A 23,229-nucleotide genomic window follows, 5' to 3' on the forward strand; every position below is an offset into this window, starting at 1 on the left:
TCACCATGCATGAACCGGTCATATTACCCTCTTACAGCTTTGAAAAGTATGTGATCTAATTTTGAGAGGTCTACAGTATCTTCTGGCACGTGGCAGGCAATCGAAAACATACACAATATTTTCTTCGAAGACTAAATTTTGGTATACCCTTTGTGACGAATTCAAGAGTTAATCACAGACCCAAATAAAAGTAAAATTTAACTGTGTGGGGTCCCAATAATTCAGATGACTGTCCTATGGAGTATCCTCACTCACCTAAGTTTTCATATGCACAGACCATGACAGCTATGGAACACTTCCTCTCCACAAGTGGAGAGTGCCACTTGCCACAAACTTTCAAGGCTAAAACATATATATTTTGGAATGGCAGATAGTGTTCATATATAGCATAAAAGGAGCAAGGTAAACTATGATTTGGAAGGTGAATGGGTAGCCTATACAGATATGTGGCAGAACTTAGTGCACTGTCATTTAAAATTCCTATCTTATAGGAGCCCTTCTATTTTCCTCAACTTTCAGTTGGGTGTATGTTTAACAAACGAGTTTTGTTTAAATATGACTCACCTGCACTGGAACCTAAAATTACAGGATTTACTTTCTTTATTTGGTTGGATAGAATTTCCTGGCATTCTCAACCAAAAGATAAATGCAGGTGCACCTGTCAAAATTAGTATGTAAATCGTTCAGGTTGGCTTAGTTTTCAAACAAAAGTCTTCTAAATCCTCTGATGTTTCACTCATTGTCAAGAAATACTCAGCTTTGAGGAAGGGAGAGGAAAGAAGGAAAATGAGCAGAGAGAAGTTCAGATTTCCCATTTGGGCTTCATCATGTACAAAGTAACTTGAGCCATTTTTGTATTCTAACCAGCTTTTCCTAAGAGTTGCTGCCATTGGATGTATTTCGTTGCTAGTAGACCAACATACAACCACTTTATCTTGGCTTAGATGTTTGCTCTCATTAAAGTGACCTGCTGTTATGCAGGCTATGAAATTGTGTAGCAACTATATCCAAAGATGGGTTGATAGCTGCTAAAATTGGACAAAGAGGAAGATGAAGAGATGACATTTTCAAAATTCAGTAAAACTACTACAGACAATTTCATTTTTTTCTTTCATAATTCAGTTTTTATTGGTTGTTCTGAGGATCAGTACCGACAATTCAACTTGTATACACTTCTCAATGTATGTACCAAAAATCTAAAAAATCATGTACTTGTGATTCTTTTCTAAGTTATGCCAGTGACCCTCCAGCTTAAAATTTGGAGCCAAACTTTCCTTAACAGTATATCAAGTACCAATATCTTCAAATATTGATATGCTGTTACATTAAGTCTCATTAATTCACAATTTGATATACTACATACTCAAGTTTTTAATCTTGCACAGCACATTAACAAAGTTACTAGGAAACTGGACTACCATGACCAAGAATGTTACAGAATTCACAAAATTCTGACAGGGAGAGCCAAGATCAAGGAGTGGTTTTCTTTAGGAAACAATTCTACCAAAAACAACATGGTAATAGAAGTATAATTTAAAATGTTCAAGACATATTAAATGCATGACTGACTCCAAATTGCCATTTAGGATGCTTGTTTTTATAGTATATAAAAACTACCCCATCTATGGAATGTTAAACTGAAACCCAAGACAATCAGAGCCTCCCATATTCAATATCCCACTATTTCCTGGTTGTACCAAAAAATAAACAACCAGCAAATGACTTCACTGCTAAAAAAAAAAAAAAAAAAAAAAAAAAAAAAAAAAAAAAAAAGCATTTACACTTAAAAAATGGGCTAAGTTGGGATTCCTGGGATTCCCTCCTTCTTAAAAATGTTTCTAGAGCTACTAAAAAACTTGGATTTACAAAATAATTGATAAAAGTATTCCTGTGATCTGTACAGGAAGGGAGACAGACAGTGGCCACTGATAAGACATGGGATCCATAATCAGACTTGGCTTTTTTCTCTCCTCCCTCATCAGAGGCTGGACTCTCATTTTTAGTTTCTCCGTTTTCTGCAGGTAAGTCATTTTGTTTCTTGCTGAGCCACTTTAACCTGTTTTCCCTTTGCTCCCCTTTTCCTCTTTGCACTTTTTTGTCTCAAGATTTATCCTTTCCCGCCGCCTTTTTTGGCTTCAACTCTTGCAGCCCTAGGTTTTGCAACTGACAACCGTGCCGACCTCCTCTTGGGCTCCTCCTTCTCCGCCCCCTCGGGGGAATTGACCTTCCTCCTGGGCATCCTGGTGGCGCGGCCCTTGCGTGCAGGTGCCTGTGGTCCGCCGCACGCCCAGAGCCTTCGCGAAGCTGGGCTGCCTGGCCGCTGTCGCTCCTGCCGTCTCTCGAGCTGCTGCGACCCGGCCAACAATTTCATTTTTTAATAGAAGTAAGTGTGCCTTCGTCAATTTCATCCCATTTCCAGCCCTAAAGAAGACCTTAAAATTAAGGTAGGTTTTTCAAATGGGGAAACAGGGCTATATAACGATAATACCAATGACAAAAATGGCGTTTATTGATGTGTCCTGTGTGCCAGGCACTCTTCTAAACCAATTGGATGTAGGGGCGCCTGGGTGGCGCAGTCGGTTAAGCGTCCGACTTCAGCCAGGTCACGATCTCGCGGTCCGTGAGTTCGAGCCCCGCGTTGGGCTCTGGGCTGATGGCTCAGAGCCTGGAGCCTGTTTCCGATTCTGTGTCTCCCTCTCTCTCTGCCCCTCTCCTGTTCATGCTCTGTCTCTCTCTGTCCCAAAAATAAATAAACGTTGAAAAAAAAATTTAAACCAATTGGATGTATATGTGCATTTATACCAATGTTTAATCCTAGTAACACTAGGGATTAAACCCTATAATGGCAACTATTACCCCATCCTGCAATGAAAAATCTGGGGCTCAGGGAGGATAAATACCTGCCTCAAATACTCTTGCTCAAATAGTAAGTGACAGAACTAAGAAGTGAAAAATAGTAATTTTGACTTAGGGATTTTCTGATAAGCTACAAATAGAAGAGGCTCCTGAGGCTGATGAGTGCATCCTGTTTACAACAATGTAAAAATCCCTCTATTTTCCTAGGTATAATGATACTATGTGTTATAATGATAATATGTATGAATGTGGGTTTGCAGAAGAAAATCTCTTTAAATTTATCTTATATTAGTAAGCAAGCTTCCTCCTCCCTTCTTTTTCCTTTTAGTCTCAGGTTAACAATTCACTTTAGCTTGATGGACACATATCAAATTTAATTACCTTCAACCAATGTAGTTTTCCTGGAAAGGTAATATGCTGTGGATATTTTTACTTATGGCAAAAAACAAAAACAAAAACAAAAAACACCTATTCTGCTTAGTTTTTTATTTTATTTTATTTTTTCTTTGAAAAAAGAATAGAAGTTTGTATTTCAGATACACTTGAGAACATGATGAGGTCTAAATCTGGGAAGACATTTATGTGTCTCTCAGAGGCTATAAATCACTTGATCCTTTTTAAGGTTTTTTTTTTTTTCCTGACATTGTACATCACATCTAAAACAGTTTCCGTTAGACAAATAACAGTATCTGTTCCTTTTTTTAAATTGATTTTCCTCAGATAATATTTAGAAGAGATTAGACTTATATAGTATCCTTAAAGCCATGAACAGATATATTGCCATCAGTCAATATCTTAAAAGAAAAAGAGTTATCAATATAGCCAGATCAAAAACAGTCTGATTTTGACATCCAGTAATTGTCATCTAATACAACTTCTCCAGTCATTTTCAAGTACCAACTAACCATTGTGTTACTTAAATAAGCATCTTTAAATAAAGAATGCCCTGATCTTCCCCTCATTTAATCTTGACTTTATAAGACATAAGTTGGTAACCAGTATCTTCCCATGTGACCACATTCAGATTGAAACATTCTTCATATACCACTGAGACATTCGTACTATTTATTATCCCAAAGCTCAGGAATTGTGCTGTGGGAAGACATGCTCGTGTAAGTTTTATATGGCGCTTGAAATTGCAGCCATTTGACAGAAGGGAGTAAACTCTGACTTTTCATTTAAAAGAATAGGGTAAAAGTATCAAAATTTCCAAAAGTACTCTCAATTCCACAAGTATGCTTTTTAGAGACTACCCCTTTGTCAGCCTTGGAAGTTTAGGAAAGCAAAATCATTTTCTTCAAAACGGATAAAAATATATAAGGGGTCAGTGCCTCTCTGTCATTTACTTACTGTACCCCCTTCATCTGGGTCCCATTCCTTTTTATTCTGTTTCACAGGATCTTAACAGATAGATTTTGTGTCTAGAAAATGTCCATCTCTAAATCAAGATAAGTATCCACTGGTTTCTACTGTAAGTCTAAATGTGGTAGAAAAAAGAGACGGAGTAAAAATACTCATGCTGTATGTGTGATGATTTTCACCTGACACCATAAGCTCCTCCCCTTCTACAGGTGTGGACACTTTTTTTCCACTACCTCCTTTTTCCACTAAGGACTAATTAGGGAAGTAGGCTTGAAGAATAAACTCACCAATTACGGAAAAGAAACCACTACCCTGATGCAAACTGAACTCTCCATAGCAGGTAAGCATCTGTTCGTTAAAATTATAAGTTTCCAAATCATTAATTATAATTGAAAGAAGAAATGGGAGAAATAGAGGGGGAAGGTGAAATTCAGCATTATATAGGAGGAATAAATCATAATCAAGTTTACAGGAAAAGATGTTTTTGTTTTTTGGTGTTTTTGTTTTTGTTTTACTGTTGTAAATTTTGATATGTGGAAAACAAGCATTGCAAAATATTAAATTACTTGCACTGATAGGGGCACTACTAGAGAAACAGATACGAGAGGAATCTCTAAACAGAAAACCTATCATCTGAAAAATAATTACTATCATTGGATCACAAGTGCTTTAAAAAAATCTCTTTCTTCATTAACAAATATAGTGCCCTCTCTGTGTGCACCCAAAGGAGAAATGTCTCTCTGATTTTAATATCACCAGTATTTGTCACCCTGCAAAATTTGTGGATTGAAAGAGTTTCTTAGCCTAGAAAGGTATATTGAAGCCAGATCAAGGACGGTTTTGATAATGTAGAACTTAGAGAAATTCATTTTGAGATATTACAAGTGAAAAGTCAAGCAAATGCTATGGTAAAGAGCATATAGATAATTTTATGGACAAACTGAATCACATAACTACTCACATTTGTTTCTCTTGTGTTAGCTGCTCGAAAGCTTACAGTACAAATCACCTACTGTGAGTACACTTGATTCTCATTATGTGTGGTAGCTATGTTTAATAAACACAGGGAACACTGTCTTAGTGAGTTCTGAACCATCGCTTCCAGGGAAAATAAAAGATTAGGTTCCTGAAAGCCTCTGGTCACAATATTTTCATCAGCAGATCAACACATAACGTGGTTTTTATGTATTTCTGTTTAAAGACATTAATATGTATTGTTGATTTATTACCATTGAATTCACAGTCAAAAACATTAGAATTCATGCCTGAAGAAAGCATATGTAAAGCATGTATTTTCTTGGTAAGACACATCACAGTCTTTTTGCACTTAGGAACACAGGCAGCACCTAAATACAGTAGAACCTTGGATTGTGAGTAACTTGTTCTGTGAGCATTCCACAAGACAAGCAAACATTTGTAATAAATTTTAATTTGATAAACAAGCGATGTCTTGCAACACAAGTAGTACAGGATCCTGAATGTCACATGATCACCACTGAGCCAATGGTTCTTCTCTCTCTCTCTCACTGTGGGGTTGTGTGATCGTCTCCCATGGCTTGGATGCTCGGTCTCTGGCCATGGTGTTTGGCAGAAATCAGTGATTTTTCAGAACATTGGAAGGTGCCCCCAACTGGTACTAGTATACTTTTTGTTACTTCAAAGCCCCTATGGACAGTCCTTTACTTTTCCATATAAGAAGCTTATGAATTCTTTGCTTCATTCTAGGTCAGGCTGCCTGCAGATATAGACCCTTTCCTCTGCTGCCTTATTGCCAGTTACATTAAATACAGTATATGACAAGTTTATTAATACTGTATTGTAGTCAACATCTGTTAGTGATAGTGAAAGTTGTCGTACACAATAACCCTCCACTCTCTTATCTCCTTCACACCAGCCACAAAGGTTTGCAAAGTAAGTGGATGTTAATGTATTTATTTTTCTTTATATTTTGTATCTTCTTTATTGTTTTGTATTATATTACAGTATTGTAATCATTTTTGTATGAATATTTTGGGGTTGTGGAATGAATCATCTGAGTTTCTATTCTTTCTTATGGGGAAATTCACTTTGATATACAAGTGCTTTGGATTACAATCATGTCTCCAGAATGAATTATGCTCACAAACCAAGGTCTTACTGTACTCTGCTTGGGGCCATTTTAAACAGTGAACTCCCAAAACAAAAAGCACAACCTGCAAAAGAATGTGGAACAAAGAGATCACATAAAGGACATGTTTAGAGTATGAGAGTTGGAACAGAAAGTCAGTTTCTGCAACTTCAGCTGACAATGTGGGCGTTGGAAATTCAAATTTTTCACTATTCTGGGCATAACCAAAAATGACTCTGAAAGCACTGTCAATATTGATTTTGGGGTTTACAGATAAATTTTAGCAAGTAGGTAAACTCATAAATATGGAATCCACAAATAAAGAGGATCAACTCTATATGGAGAACTGTACCCCATATGCTTTGCCTACTGGCCTCACTCTTGACCCCATATTACTTTTATACCTCTATTTTCCCCTTGCCTGAATGTTCATTTAAAGTTAATTTTTCTTCATGTATTTTACTTATGTGTGTAAGTGGTTTTAGATGGTTTGGGGAATAAACCAGACAATAAATCAGCAAATCATCAACAAATACTTGGAATTCCTACTCTTTGCACTAGCTACTTTGCTATGTATCAGGACACAAAAACATCTCTAGACATCAAATGTAATGAGAGATACATGATCAGTTTCTCTATGAAATATGTTATTTCACCTTTTCTCAAAAAATATTGCATTACAGTAAAGTGATATATTTAACTTGAGGATCTATTAAGTTAAAATTTTTGCTCAGAGATAGCATGAGTGAATGAAAAGTCAAGCAGATACAAGGGTGAAGAGAGGATGGCTCAACTTCTTCTTTTGCTCAACCTGAGCTCTGGAAACTCTATTTCTGCAAAGCTTCTAATATTGGCCCAGGCTATGATACTAGACTATGGTCCAGAAGCCTGATTTTCTGGTACTGGCCCTCAGTATCTCTTCTGACTCCCACAGAGAATACAAATACCTCAGGTGTGCCACTCAGCCAACTGGAGCCCACGGGGCCTGATCACAAGAAATATGATTCTAGTTCAGACTCACATAAACTATATGTAGAGTTTTATGGTGGACTTTAAGTAAATCATAATCAAACTCTGAGTATCTTATAGTCACACAGAGCTGCCACATAAGGAAATCAAGTAGTAGCTTTCTCTATCTGGAAATGTGTTGTGCAGGAACAGTCCACCACAACCCAGAAGCACCAGGTTCTCCTGTCTAGCTGAATTATCTTTGCCATCCCAGTGCCTGACTGCTAAGAGTAAGTGGATAAACTCTACTACACTGAATATAGAAAAACAGAAAATATGTATATTTTTTAATTCAGTCAAGACCTGATTGGGATGTTGAGAAAAAAAAGTTTTCTTGCATGCAAAAATCAGGTGATATGGAGCCCCCAAATCTAGAAAATATAATTGTATATGAATGGTTGGATTACATACATTATATTAAGACCCTTTTTTTATTCCTTAATTTTATCTCACTAAAATGAGCCTCACTGGGGCACCTGGGTGGTTCAGTCGATTAAGTGTCTGACTTCGTTCGGCTCAGGTCACGGTCTCACAGTTGGTGGGTTCGAGCCCCGCCTCAGGCTCTGTGCTGACAGCTCAGAGCCTGGAGCCTGCTTCTGATTCTGTGTCTTCTTCTCTCTCTGCCCTTCCCCCACTTGTGCTTGCTCAGTCACTCTCTCTCCCTCTCTCAAAAATAAACATTAAAAAAATTTTTAAATAAAAATAATAATAATAAAATGAGCCTCAGCCTTTGCTCACATGTGATTCTTCATCTTCAATCTAGATGATTCTATGCAAGCTGTTCCTCATAACCACCTGACACTTGACCCACTCAAGCCTTTCTCTGGTCTTTGCCCCACATTGTAAAAAGAAGTTTCCCTACCTAACCCTAAGACTCTTACTCTGAGCTTCCTATCATTCTTTCAGCAACTACCTAGAATGCCCTTTACTATATGCCAGGCCCTGTAGGTGATGGGGGTACAATGGAGCACAAAGCAGACATGAACCCTTCCTTCCTTTTTTTTTAATGTGTATTTATTTTTGATAGAGACAGAGCAAGCTAGGAAGGGGGAAAGAGAGAGAGAGGGAGACAGAGGAGGCTCTGTGCTCCCAACTCATGACCCATGAGACCATGACCTGAGCCGAAGTTGGACTCTCAACCAATTGAGCCACCCAGGTGCCCCCACACTGCCTTCCTTCACAGTCTACTTGAGACAGACTTAATTAAAACACAAACAAATGTGAAATCATAACTACTATGGTGTCTTAAAGGAAGAGTTGAGTGTACACAGAATGTGTATAATAGCAAGACTTAACCCACTGTAGATACTCACCTCTTTCCAGGATTAGGTCATTAACATTCTCTATTCCCACGTGTTCCCTGAGTGGGAACCCATTCCACTGCCATCGTTTCCTTCCCTCTTCAAAGGGAGCCACAGCATTCCGAACTACACCCGGTGAAAAGAGGATTTCAAGGATATTCCTCAGGAGCTTCAGATGTTAATAAGCAAAAATTAAAACTATACTTTCAAGTTTTTAATTAGGTGTGGAATAATTGCTAGTGCCCTGGAGAAGATGTCGGTGCTAAACTGTTCTACCAAATTACTGATACTGGAAAAAATGCTGAAGAGTCACTTTCCTGAGTCACTCAAGGTATGACACATTTAAGAGTTTGATTTTATTTCTTTATTTATCTGTGAAATAATGTCAGACTTGTAGCTGTTTCCCAAATTTTTCTGATGTCAAGACTTTCTTAGAGCCCTTATTAAATATACTGTTTCCCAGTCCCCTCCTGCCAGAGACTGATCCCGTGCATTGTAGATACGGCCCAGGTAATTATATTCTTGACAGCCACTTTAGATGATGTCTAGGAAAATTTAGGGGGTACTGGACTAGATTATTTCTAAAGCAAACTCGAGTTTTGAACTGAACTTTTTTTTTTAATGGCAGAAGGGTATGGATTAAGTGGTATTGCTCATAAGAACATAATCTAGGTTCACGATGAAGCTGAGGTTCAGGGGTCATTATAAAGTTTTTCCGATTACTTCAAGATCTTTATTTGTGAAGTTTCTTTTCAGTGACTTTATTGGTCATTAAGCCTCTATCTGTTGAAGTCTTCTCAAAGTCCATGAGGGCCTGCTGATAACTCAGAGCTACTGTGGAAGATGACATTAATCAAAGATTACAAATAAATGTGAGATTAAAAATATTTTAAGCACTTGGAGAAAAAAAATGCAGAATGCAAAGAAATCGTCTGTGAGGGCTGAGTTTCTTGACCAAGGAGATAGCCCTGCAATAGTGGTTTTCAAATGTGAGTGGTGGGGGTTATAGCTCAGTGGTAGAGCATTTCACTGCAAATATGAGTGGCATGCTAATAACCCAGAAGAGATATAATGAATCAGGATTTCTAAGGATGGAGACTAGGGAGCTGTATTTTTAGCACACATGCTGGATAATCCTTATTTACACTAGACTTTTAACAAAAGTGATCTGGAGCACCGTACTGGGTTGATTAAATTTAGTCATCTTGCCCTACCAATCATGCTTAAACTGTGCATGGTAGAGAAAATCTGAGGGATAATTTGAAATCTTATGACTAAAAGAGTACCAAATGGACAATCTGACTCAAAATTTCCCATTCTGAATGCAGACACAAAAGTGAGTAAATGTTTGGCCAACTCTTTCATCGGAGAGAACTAAAAAGGTTTTGGTGACCTTCACAGGGTCATCTAAGATGTTATGATCATCAAGACAAATAATGGGCCCCTACATTATAAATATTATATTTGGACAGTACTTTAGCATACAGATAGTTTCAATTTATTTTATCCTTCCACCAGCTTTGTAAGATGTCTATTAATCCATTTTAAAAATGAATTAAGTTGGAGTCCAAAAAAGGTTAAAGCAAGTAAAGAATCAAGTTAAATCTCGGTTCTTAGTTCCTTTGATTTCATATCTACTGCTTCTCCCACAGCGACTTAGCTACCAGATGCCCAAGTGCAGATATTGTCTTTTTTTTTTTTTTTTTTTTTGGACTCCTTGTTCATACAGTGCTTGCCATGGGGCTCTGCCCAAAATAGTTACTCAATAAACTTTTGTTGGTTGGTCACTGGCAGCATTATAAAATAATTGCTTCTTAATCCCCACCTTTTCAAATCTTATCTTTTAAAGACATCTGAATTTGGATTAGTTGAGTTGGTCTGAATGGTATATAATCATTTTCAAAATATCTTTCACACTATCTCATTTGAGCTTTATAAAAACTTATTAATCCCTCTAGAATATTAATACTCTGAATAGGCAGGTGTTTACATTATGATTTTACAGATGATGTTACTAAATGCCTTCCCTATATCTAAGTGCTAGAGTTCAGATTTAAATCCAAGTTATCAGATTCTAAACTGTGTGGTGTTTGTTTGTTTGTTTTTAATGTTTGCCTCTCATAACACCATTTGAAGTAAGACTTAAAGAAATGAAGCATGTAGGCACAAATCAACGTCTTCCTTGTATAATCTTCTCTTTCATAGCTGCTTAGCTTGGCACTCTCAATTACTCGTTTTCTATACACTAAAGTCTCTTTTTCTTTGACACTCTTTATCTTACTTCAATTATTTCATTGTTGTGTAATGCCTGACTTGGGTTCTGTGACCATACTTTCAAAATACCCCTTCAGTTACACTGTGGCCTTTAGAGAATAAAAAAGATAAAAAATAGTCTTATTGTACACACTTCCTCCATTTTTTGGAGGCCATGGCTCTGTATTCTATAATCTCATGTTTTTTCTTTTTGTTAAGCTTTTGTTTACATTCCAGTTAGTGAATATACCGTGTAATATTAGTTTCAGGTGTACAATTTAGTGATTCCACACTTCCATACAAAACCCGGTGCTCATCACAAATGGCGTCCTTATTGGCCTGGTGCCATCACCTATTTTACCCATCCCCCCACCTACTTCATCATAGTATTTCAGTGATTAAATATTCCTCCAAATTTTCTCCACAAACTCCAACTGTTCATTCTTCCAGCATCCTTACTTCCCCTAGCTACTTCCCTCTCCTCTCAACACTCACCCTTTAAATAAACAGCTGTTAGAAGAGTTTGTTTCTTAGTTTTCAACCAATGCGAAATCTTGCAGTTGGTTGCATATCTCTTACAAACAAGTCATGTTGGTTGCCTTTTTTCTTTCACAATCTGAATATTGGAAAGGTTTTTTCCCTTCTATTCTTCTAAGCATTCCAAGCACATCTAAGTTCCATTTTTGAATAAAGATGTATGGTTTCTTCATGGGAATAGACATTTTAATAAGCTTATGCCTATATATATGTAGGATCAGCAGCCCCAGAATTTAATGATTAATGAAACAAGCATGACCCTTCCAGGTGGCTTTACTTCTCAGATTTTCACTGTGATCCATGTTGCACATTAGTATTAGCCAGACTAAATTTGGAAAGAGATGGTCTATGAGAAGACTTGAGTGAGGTCCCAGGCTGGGTAAGACAGAAGACAGTTGAATAATGTTGTTGTCATTGAGGTGAGTGATTTGAATAAAGATGTGATGAAAGAGGTAAAATGTAGGTTCCAATGCCCTTAGAATTTAAATTGGTTTTCACTGAAGTATAACACATACTAGAAAGTGTACATAATTATGTAGCTCAATGAATTTCCATAGAACAAATATCTATATAACCTGCACTCCAGTCAAGAAAGAAAATTACTTCAGGCACGACTTCTCCTTACCCTGCAAAGCTCTTTTCCAAACACTGCCTTTCCCTGTTCCCCAAGAGTAACTGCTATCTTGACTTCTTAAGCCATAATTTGGTTTTGTCTGTTTTTGAATATAATGTAAATCGGATCCAAGTAAGTATCTTTTGGTGTCTACCTTCTTTTGCTCAACATTAAGTTTCTTTTTTTGTAATCCAAAGTATAAATGTGCCAACATTTATTCATTTTTTCCACTGTTGGTGGACACTCCAATTATTTCCAGTTTTTATCTGTTATGAAGATGCTGCTAGGAGCACTAGCCTATAGCTCACTCTCCTCAGTCTCCACAACTTTCTCTTCTCTGTAAACACACATAACATATGGAAGTTGTTTTGTAGGGCAGGCATCTTTGATTCTTAGTGGAGACTAAATATGAAAGGCTGCAGAAGGGAATTCGAATATTCAGTACTGTTTAGTCAACAAGTAATTGATCCATTGTATCAGACTCCATGGATATAATAATGAATGAGACATAGTTATGACCCTCCGGGAATGCTTATAGAGCCTTGCTCCATCAAATCTGAAATGCAGGGGTCTTTTATTCGGAGAGGGGGTTACCCTCAGTGATGTTTAATTGTAAATCAGGGTTAAAGGAGTCATTGCATTTAACAGGTTATTTTCAGAGAGTATAATAAGCAGCAAAAGTACCTGAGAATCAAAATTATCTGTGGAACTTTTAAAAGATATATAATCCCTAAATCCATACATCAGATTCTGATGCATTCTGTAAGTATTTATTATGGCCTATGTGCCAAGCACCCATCGACTCCCCATTGTTTTGGTACTTCTCACTGCTGTATGGTAAAAACCTAACTTTGGGGAGTGTTTTCATAGGCTTTCACAGACTATCAGTTTTCATGTACAGTGATGAAATAACAAGAGAAAAATTTGTATGTGTGCGTGTTGTATATATATGTGTGTGTACGTTTATAATTTCCCTTCTCATGGCCTCAGTTATACAGCAGAAGAGTGAAAATTGTAACATGTAACTGGAATAGTTAGTAATGTGATTGGCTTGTCTCTCTGGGTTCTCTGGCTCAGGTTTACGGAGCTGTCATGAACATAAATCGTGGGAATCCCTTTCAAAAGGAAGTGGTAGTGGATTCATGGCCAGACTTCAAAGCTGTTATCACCCGGCGACAGAAAGAGGTACAGGTTTGAAACGCCAAAATATATACGAGTTGACATCAACTGGAAAGAAAAGATTAGGTAAAGGAGATATTATAACTATCATAGCCATGTATGTTAGCTTAACACGCTACACATGTCACCATTAGTTTCTAATTTTACTGGCTTTGGAGTATCAGACATAGAAAACCACTACTCTAAATGTGTTAAGTGCTTCTTTAGTGTTTCATAATCTCTAGAAGCATGAAGCATACATACTTGTGCATACTAGTTTTTCCACTGGTTAGATGATTCCTTGTGACCGATGACTCTGGGTCATGTGGATAAATATCTAAGAAGGTTGAAAAGGATGACATCTGCCCTGTTCTGCCTCAAGGCCAAAGAGAAGCTCACGTGATCAAAGGTGTGCTGCTCTGACCACACTAGGAAAGTTCTGAGAGTTCCATTTGATTCTTGTAGACGGCTCCATTAAATTATATGCATTTCATTTTTGTAAATAAATAATATCCCAGAAAAATGTGAAATATCTTAACACTTCCCAAATACCAGAAGAATTATCAAGCATAAGTTCCAAAATTTCTGTTTCTTCCCTTTCTACAGTATATTAGCCACATTCCCATCTAGCCATTGTTTATAGATGGCTAACTCTGGTAATGTGAATTATCTAGACATATGCAGCTAATGGTATCTAATCTATCTAGGATTTGGGTTACCTAGAGGATATATTTATGTATTTATGATTATGTCTTCCATCCTAGGCTGAGATGGATAACCTGGACCATTATACTAATGCCTATGCTGTGTTCTACAAGGATATCAGGGCTTACCGACGGCTGTTGGAAGAACATGATGTTATCAACTGGGATCAAGTTTTTCAAATACAAGGTGAGATAGGTGTGAGTCTAAGCAGTCTTTTTTGTTCTCATTTTTGTCATGTATGTTAGATAGATATGACCTATATTAAGTACACAAATTCATATATATATACACATATACATTTTATATAGTTACAATTTATGTACTACAGTTTTGTAAAAAAAAAAAAAAAAACTCATGTTTTACTCCTAATGAGGCTTGGCATTGGGGTATGTGGAGGGCATTTAAATGAGGCTGCTTTTAGGTGACTTTTTTTTCCCTCAATGTTACTGTAATATGGATATCAATGAATATCAGCATATTTTTATTTATTACCCTTAATCATTTCCTGTCACAATCTTTTAAAATGACTCTAACTTAAGTATAAGCCAATAGGTAGGTCTTCTCTTCTTTCTGAAGCAAATGATTCTAGAAAGAGATAGTTAACTGATCTGCATAGGTTATCCTGACATGATTAAAATAAGAGTATATTTGAGCTCTGAGGAGACAACTGCATGGTTATCAATGCTAGTGGAAGAACTTTTAGCCAAGACAAAAATACATTCAGAGTTTCCAACAGTGTGATGGGGCACCTGGGTGGCTCAGTCAGGTAAGCACCCAAATCTTGGTTTTGGCTGAGGGCGTCACCTCAACGTTCATGAGTTCAGGCCCCGTGTCGGGTTCTGTGCTAACAGCATGGAGCCTGCTTGGGATTCTCTCTCTGTCCCTTCCCTGCTCACTCTCTCTCTAAAAAATAAATAAACATTTTTAAAAAAGAGTTTCTAATAGTGTAGATGGACAGTTTCAGCTTCAGTATATAATTTTTTCAACTTTACATACTGACTGGTGGGTGATACAGTCAACAAAGTTACTATTTATAACTATTCCATTGAAAATGAGTTTCTTGATCATGTGACAGGAAGGCAGGGTCCCCCATGTTAGAAATTTAAAGTCTGGTAATTTTTTTTCATCAACAAATAGCTGAAGCCCTCTCACAGGAAAAGTTTCTATCTACCTGCAAACAATGACTTCCTAGGTGTCCACAATGGTTTGATGTTGATCTAGCTGTGTTTGAGGGACAAGGCAAGCCCAGGGCCTCCCTACTACTCTGCCATCTTGACTACTCCCTTCAACCTACAAGCAATGACTAATGCATATTCATAACCTAAAGACTTGGAGTGTTTTGTGAAATCCATTTGGAAATGCTCAAAATGACCTTATAGTGGAAGTTCTAAACTGTCTCCCAGCTTTACAGACTTACCCCAATTATGCTGGTTAGAAGTGAGACATGGTTCTACCACTCACTTAGCCAACCTAGGAAAATTTTCTCATCATTATTACTTTAATGTGAAAATGAGTATCTCTTCCTTGGTGTGAAAAATCATGGCAGTAACTGTATACATTATGGTGCTATAGGCCTACTACCCTCAAATCACCTGAACCCATCATTAGGAAGAGAACATCCAGAAGGATGTATGGTTTTTTTGTGTGTGTGTTTTTTTTTCTTTTTTTTTTTTTTTTGCCAGTATTTTTTTCCAGAAGGCTGAGCTGTTAATTATGAGTCAGTTATGGTCATTTAAATTGACACAACCATCTTTCCTGAAGTTTGATGGGGACAGATGTAAGTTAATAGTACCTAAAATAACTGGAGTGGTAAAAGCCCCTCATTTAGTATGTAATCAGTGCAGGCATCACCTTTAGCTTCTGATGTGGCCTCTTGGCTGTAGGTTTCTATGGTAAGAGCTATAATCTCTTTAGAATATTGATTTTTTTAATGTTTATTTATTTTTGAGAGAGATAGAGCATGAGCAGGGGATGGGCAGAGACAGAGGGAGACACAGAATCTGAAGCAGGCTCCAGGTTCTGAGCTGTCAGCACAGAGCCCAACGCGGGGCTTGAATCAACTGTGAGATCATGACCTGAGCTGAAGTCAGACACTTAACCAACTGAGCCACCCAGGTGCCCCTCTCTTTAGAATATTGAATAGCTTATGAGAAGTCATCAGTATCTTTATCCAGACCCAGACTGGAAAGGAGAGAGCCAATAGGATTTTGGAAAAGGAGAGCAAGTCAGTTCTCAGTAAATAGAAGCTAACATTCCATGCAATGAGCTTCATCATTGATGAACAGAGACAGTACCATTCTTGTCTCACTGTGACACAGTGCCCAGCATAGGGCTTTACATATGACAAGTACTGAATAAAGATTTATAGATAATATAGTATAGCTGTGATAAATGTGTAGGATACAAGTAAGTTTATACCTTGATACTCCTACGTTTATACCTTAGGAATATAGTTTATACCTTGATACTCCTTTTGGGGGAAGGGATTTGTTATTGAGGATATATTTTTTTAAGTTTATTTATTTATTTTGAGAGAGAGAGAAAGAGAGCTAGCATGAGTGGGGGAGGAGCAGAGAGAAAGGGAGGGAGGGAATCCCAAGCAGGCTCCACACTGTCAGTGCAAAGCCCAACATGTGGCTCCCTCTCCCCAACTGTGAGATCATGACCTGAGTTGAAATCAAAAGTCAGACACTCAACTGACTGAACTATCCAGGCACCCCTATACCTTGATATTTCTGTAACAGGAATCTAGGACAAGAGGCTGGAAGAGTCTTTAAGTCAGAATGTCATGCCAAATCAATTTGAGCTCTTTTATACTTCTAGCTGTATATTAGATTGTAGAATTTCATAGTTATAAAAGTTCTCTTATCTTAAAGAGTGTAAGATCAGTCTGGAAAGTCAGAAAAATCAAGAGAATCCCACAAGCAATTCCAAATTCCTAAGGGATATTCTCATCAGAAATATTAATGGGAGACCATGATTGTGATGAACAATATGATGGGGATTTGAAAATCCCACACAATGTTTGAAAATCAGGCAAGGAGTAACTGTAATAATTCATATGTAAGTATATAGTGGTTAGGATAATGCAAGGTGGCAAACTGGTGGTGTTGATGATAATTAGTATAAAAATACTGCAACAAATTTCCTTTTTTGTGTTTTCAAATAAAATACCCACATTTTTCATTATTTCTTACCATGTACAGGGCTGCAGAGTGAATTATATGATGTTTCCAAAGCTGTTGCCAAGTCAAAGCAGTTAGATGTAAAGCTAACCTCCTTCAAGGCCGTTCATTTTTCTCCTCTTTCAACTCTGCCGAACACCAGTTCCCTGTATGTAAACTAAGTTTCTACATGTGGGATGGGACTTACTATATAGGAGTACAAATAGTAGTACCAGTACCTAGAATACATGGTATTTTTAAGGAACATTTGGGTACCTTGGATTAGAGCCACGGGGTCTAGATTTGTCTCTGTGTGTATGCACCTGTGGATCTGTGTGTGTTTAATTGTTTCTGCTGTGCTTTACTGCTCATAATTTTTTGCAAAATCAAACCGGAGTCTTTGTGCCTAGTGATAAACAGACTCAGGAGTCCTGTATTTTCACAGTACACCCAGAAAAATTATTCCTGTATGCTCCTCCTGCAGATAATTCTAACTAGCTTCTGTTGTCTGAGCCCAAAGTACTTATTGTTGTTTTTTGTTTTTTTTTCATGTTTCAAGGATGAGGGTAAATAACTGACTTGTGTGGAGCTCTTATATGCCAGGCACTAAATGTTTTATGTATATTATGTCTAGATTCCTTTAACTGTGGAATTCCCTTTTTGAACAGAGTTTAAGTAACACACAGGAGTAAATTGCAGAGCCAGGAAATAATTCCTGATTCTGTCTCCAGAATCCAGTCTTCAAAAGATTTGTTACTTTGTATCTATATTCTGTCTTTCTCACTGGGAAGCCCTTGTGCCATTTGCTAGTTACTTTCCTTTCTGCTTCATCTTTCTGAGCCTTAATCAATTTCTTCTTTTTGAAAATTAACCTATAATATCTTCCTTACATGTACTATGTAAAGAAATGAAACATGGTATCTTGAAAAAGTATCCACCTCAGTGAATGTTACTTTTTCTTCTATGGAGTATATTGAAGGAATTTTTGAGCAAAACAAGACAAAACCTAAAGAAGAATGAGCACTTTAAATCACATAAAGCAACTGGACTTTACTTTTATTTTACTTTTTTCAGTTATGAAAATTTCCAAGCACATACAAAGGCTGAGAGACTACTATAACGAACCTCCCATCAATACCTGGCTAATCTTGTTTCATCCATACCCCATCTGCTAATTATTCTGAAGGAAATATCTCAGAGATTTGCCCATTAATTCTTAAGTATTTTAATATATGTCTCCAAAAGATAAGGATTATTTAAAACACACATACACACACACACACACACACACACACACACACACACACACACACACACTATACTAATATCACTTCTGTGTCAGGGGTCCCCAGGACCACCCACAGGCTCACTAATTGGCTAGGAGGACCCATAGGACTCAGCATACATACACTCCAAAGCAAAATCAACAAAGAAAAAGGTGCATTGGCAAAGTCCAAAGGAAACCAGGGACAAGCTTTCCAGAATCCTCCCCAATGGAGTCACACAAAACACACTTGATTTCCCCAGCAATAAGTTGTCACAACATATACAGGATTTTTATTGGAGGCACCCTCTGTCTAGCACATACCAGTTTTTTAGACTTCCAGAAGGAAGGCAGGTTTTCATCATAAATCACATTGACTGTTACAAACAGGCACAGTGAGTTTCAACTCCTATCAGGTCTGGGAATGGCAGGACACCGGCAGAAATCCAAATTGCCAGATACCAGCCAAGGGCCAACCTGGCAAGCAGGCTTTTCTTTTTCTTCCTTTTTTTTTTTTTTTAATGTTTATTTATTAATTTTGAGAGAGAGACTGAGAGAACATGAGCGGGACAGGGACAGAGAGAGAGAGAGAGAGAATCCCCAGCAGGCTCTGCACTGTCAGTCTTGAACCCAACATGGGGCTCAATCTCACAAACCATGAGATCATGACCTGAACCGAAATGAAGAGTCAGACCCTCAGCTGACTGAGCCACCCAGGCGCCCCAAAAGCAGGCTTTTCTAAAGATAGAGTCCTTAGGTCTGCTGCACCAGCCCTTTGCTCTACAATATCTTAAAATTTTGTCAGTATTTCCTTAAACCAGTCAGTAGTTACATTTCCCAAACTATCATAATACTTTTAGCAGTTTGTTTTGAATAAGCACCTAAATAAAGCTCATATATTGCAATTGATTAACCTCTCTTTAGTTGTTTTGTTTTTTTTTGATATATGGGTTCCCCGTTCATCTTTTTTATTTCTTACATTACTTTTTACTGAAGAAACGAGGCTATTTTTCCTTTAGAGTTTTAGAGTTTCCCAGTCTGTTTACTGTCATATCCCTGAAATGTTATTTAAAAATTTTCTCCATCCCCAGTCAGGCCTTTTAAAATCGGATTTTGATTTAAATCGCTTCCCTTCTGAGGCAGTTGGGTGGCCCAGTCGGTTAAGTGTCCAACTCTTGATTTTAGCTAAGGTTATGATCTCACAGTTGTAAGATCAAACCCCACATCTGGCTCTGTGCTATGCTGGGCATGAAGCCTGCTTAAGATTCTCTCTCTCTGTCTCCCTCCACCCTTCCCTCCCCACCTTCACCTGGTGTTTGTGCACAGATGCTCACGGGCTCATGCTCGCTCTCTCTAAAATTAAATTAAATTAAATTTAATTTAATTTAAATTTAAATCAATTTCTCCCTTCCGCATTAGGAAGATACTGTCTTTAGCGCCTAAGTCATTATCAAACTCATATACTCTTAATTTGGATACCCTGCTCTTCAGATACAAGGTCATATATGTAACTACTAAGACAACTATTCCTAAAACACTTGTCTTAGCAATGTTTTTATTTACAGTGACATCTCTGCCTTAGGCTTCTCAGCCTTTGTTTTTCCGGGCATCTGGCTGACTCAGTTGGTTAAGCTACCGACTCTTGATTTCGGCTCAGGTCATGATCTCACGATTCATGGGATTGAGCCCTGAGTTCAGGCTCTGTGCTAACAGTGTGGTGCCTGCTTGGGATTTTTTTTTTTTTTTTTTTTCTCTCTCTGCCCCTCCCTTGCTCTCTCTCACAAAATAAATAAACTTAAAAAAAAATAAAGTTCATCTTCAAAAATTAAATTAAGAATTCTATAGGGGCGCCTGGGTGGCGCAGTCGGTTAAGCGTCCGACTTCAGCCAGGTCACGATCTCGCGTTCTGTGAGTTCGAGCCCCGCGTCAGGCTCTGGGCTGATGGCTCAGAGCCTGGAGCCTGTTTCCGATTCTGTGTCTCCCTCTCTCTCTGCCCCTCCCCCGTTCATGCTCTGTCTCTCTCTGTCCCAAAAATAAATAAACGTTGAAAAAAAAAAATTAAAAAAAAAAAAAAAAAGAATTCTATTAAGCCAGTTATTGCTTGTATTTATTTATTTTTTACCCAAGCTTAGTGGTTAGACAGTTGGCCCAGTTCCAGAGCCCGTAGTATGCCTAAAATGTGAGCTAACGCTGCAGAGCCACTAATGAAAAGAAAACACAAACTTGTACTTTATAAAGATCATATCAAGAATGGCATTAGCAGTCTCTTAACATATAGGATGGTCTTATGACATTGATAACTTCAAGAATGAAAACAAATTCTGAGGCAAAACCAGCCCCGTAGGCTTAACTAAGTAATCCCATCTCAGTCCTTAGTAATTGTACCAATTCCTATCTTTTTATCTCAATACCATGAACTTTTAGACATTTTTCTAGACCTTTCAGGGGAAGGTAAGAAAAACTAGCATTTCTTGAGCATCTATATATTCCTAGAATGTTCAGCAATTTGTATTTCTCTTCTGGCTATGGATGCAGAAAGATGTAAGTTTTATACTACTACTTTATTTTTTTAACCAAGGAAAAGATTAGGGGCCCAAGAATCTGGAGTTGTTCAGGTTTCAGAAGGGTGTCAACAGACTTAAGACTTTATAAGAACAAGTTGGCTGGGGTGCCTGGGTGGCTCAGTTGGTCAGGCATCCAACTTTAGCTCAGGTCATGATCTTACGGTTCCTGGGTTCAAGTCCCATGTCAAGCTCTATGCTGATAGCTCAGGGCCTGGAGCCTGATTCTGATTCTGTGTTTCCCTCTCTCTCTCCGCCTGTCCCCTACTCTCAATCTATCTGTCTTTTTCTCAAAATAAATAAATAAACATTAAAGAAAAATTAAGAACAAGTCAGAATTGTTTTATAGAAAAATGAAATACTTGCCCTAATCTACACTGAAGACAATAAGAAATAGGCATAAATTTGAAAGGAAAGACTTAAATTTGATATGAGTATTTTGCCCTATCAGAAATGAAACCCTAAATGATGTTCATAAGTGGGAAGTGACAGATTCTAATTCATTGAAAATATTTTGGTATTTGTTAAGCACAATCTCTGGAATGGTTTCTCAGTTTGAATCAGTGGAGAAAGTGAAGCAGCTGTTTGTATTCATATGATCCCAAGTTCACGTTCCTTCTCATGTTGTTTTCTTCTAGAATGGGTTCTTCCCCACAACTGACTTACCTGAGTGTTGCTGACGCTGATCTTCTCAACAGGACTTGGTCACGGGGTGGCAATGAACAGTGTCTCCGGTACATCGTGAACCTCATCTCTTGCTTCCCCAGTGTATGTGTCCGCGATGACAAGGGAAACCCAGTCTCTTGGTCTCTCACAGATCAGTTTGCCACCATGTGCCATGGCTATACCTTGCCAGAGCATCGCAGAAAAGGTTATTGCAAGCTGGTGGCCCTCACACTGGCCAGGAAGTTACAAAGCCAGGGGTTCCCCTCTCAGGGTAATGTCCTGGATGACAACGTGGCATCCATAAGCCTCCTGAAGAGTGTCCATGCTGAGTTCTTGCCTTGTCGTTTTCATAGGCTTATTCTCACCCCTGCAACTTTCTCTGGTCAAATTTACCTGTAGCCCATTGAAACTCCAGGAATTTTCTTCCTTTCCCTGAACACAGATATTCCCAAGCTGCCAATGAGGGGGAAATTCAACCTGGAATCAGAAGAATCTTGGGTTATTGAAAAGATTCTGGAAAAGATACACAGGATCAGCCTGAGAAGCCTTAAGTCTTCCTGTCTCAGGTTTCTACAGTAAATAACTAGGGGTCAGAGATAGATATGGCTGAGAACAGGATCATTATCTTCCTCTGGGATCCACTGCAGGAAAAAGGTTCTAAATCCAGCAATTCTTAGCACAATTGCAGAAATGACTGCATGAGAACAGTGATTTAACATGTGAGCATGTGGCTACAGCTTTATTCTTGCCCCTCCGGCTTCTGCAGTGTATTTTTACAGCCATACCAATTCCTTACTACCATAAAGAACACTCCCCTTGCCTGCCTCTGCTGTGTCTCCCTAAACCATTCCTACCACTTCTCACCCAAGTTGTCTGTAGAATATCCTGCGTTTCCCCCTTTAATTACTGGTTCTCCATTTCTGCTTACAACTCCAGCCTATGGTTCTTCCCTGGGAATGTTTGAATGCAGTGGTTCTCACATTTTAGTGCACTTCAGAATCACCTGGAAGGCAGGTTGCGACACAGATGGTGGAGTGTCTCCCCCACAACCCCTGATTCAGTACCTCTGGGGTAGGGCCTGAGAATTTGCGTTTCTAAAAAGTTCCCACTGCTCAGTTGTCTTGGATTGAGGAATGAAGATGTGGGCATTTTAAATACTAGAAACAGAGGATGTCTGTGGGTGTGAACGCAGATGCGCATATAACCATTTTCACAGATACATCTATATATACATTCCTTTCATATTTATATATGCATATGTATAAACTCATAGAATTTTGATAAGATGATAAACTTGCATTGAATATGAAAAATTTAAGGATCGGGGAAAATAAATTACATCTTCAAGATAATATAATCAGTGTTAGATGTCAAACCAGAATGCTCTTATTTTGATTTCAATCTATTTTTTTTTTCACTAAATCATGTATCTTTTTCGTAAAGGAAATTTACATGCTTAAATAAATACTTTCATTAGTCTCTTATCATTATTTTTTTTAATTTGGTTTCCAATTACTTGTGTGTGTATGTGTGTATGTATGAATGTGTGTGTATATATATATATATATATATATATATATATATATACATAAATCTTTCAAGGACTGCAAAGGAAGAGGTAAGCATCACAAGCTGTGTTCTCCCATTTGCAATAAAAGCAGGCAGAAACACAAT

The 23,229-nt window shown here is 37.9% G+C and overlaps 1 protein-coding gene and 1 pseudogene across 1 annotated transcript; one reads left to right on the top strand and one right to left on the bottom strand.

Annotated features, from left to right (window-relative positions):
- Positions 1-70: 70 nt before the first annotated feature.
- On the bottom strand, positions 71-2,239 carry LOC112862772 (non-histone chromosomal protein HMG-14 pseudogene; annotated as a pseudogene).
- A 6,639-nt stretch (positions 2,240-8,878) lies between these two features.
- GLYATL3 (glycine-N-acyltransferase like 3) lies at positions 8,879-22,594 on the top strand. Its single transcript, XM_025925851.2, has 5 exons — positions 8,879-8,965; positions 13,115-13,222; positions 13,960-14,086; positions 17,107-17,233; positions 21,528-22,594. Exons 1-5 carry the CDS (start codon positions 8,888-8,890, stop codon positions 21,952-21,954), a joined length of 867 nt encoding a protein of 288 aa, XP_025781636.1. The 5' UTR covers positions 8,879-8,887; the 3' UTR covers positions 21,955-22,594.
- The last annotated feature ends 635 nt before the right edge of the window (positions 22,595-23,229 follow it).

This window comes from Puma concolor, chromosome B2 (genome assembly GCF_028749965.1).
Source record: "Puma concolor isolate L17-30 chromosome B2, mPumCon1.1.hap2, whole genome shotgun sequence".
In the NCBI taxonomy this organism is placed as follows: domain Eukaryota; kingdom Metazoa; phylum Chordata; class Mammalia; order Carnivora; family Felidae; genus Puma; species Puma concolor.

What these genes read in the sequence shown, in the direction of transcription:
- GLYATL3 (XM_025925851.2), top strand. Translation starts at nt 8,888, where the DNA reads ATGTCGGTGCTAAACTGTTCTACCAAATTACTGATACTGGAAAAAATG. An exon ending in TCACCCGGCGACAGAAAGAG is followed by an intron (nt 13,223 to 13,959) that starts GTACAGGTTTGA and finishes CTTCCATCCTAG; the next exon opens with GCTGAGATGGATAACCTGGA. An exon ending in TCAAGTTTTTCAAATACAAG is followed by an intron (nt 14,087 to 17,106) that starts GTGAGATAGGTG and finishes TACCATGTACAG; the next exon opens with GGCTGCAGAGTGAATTATAT.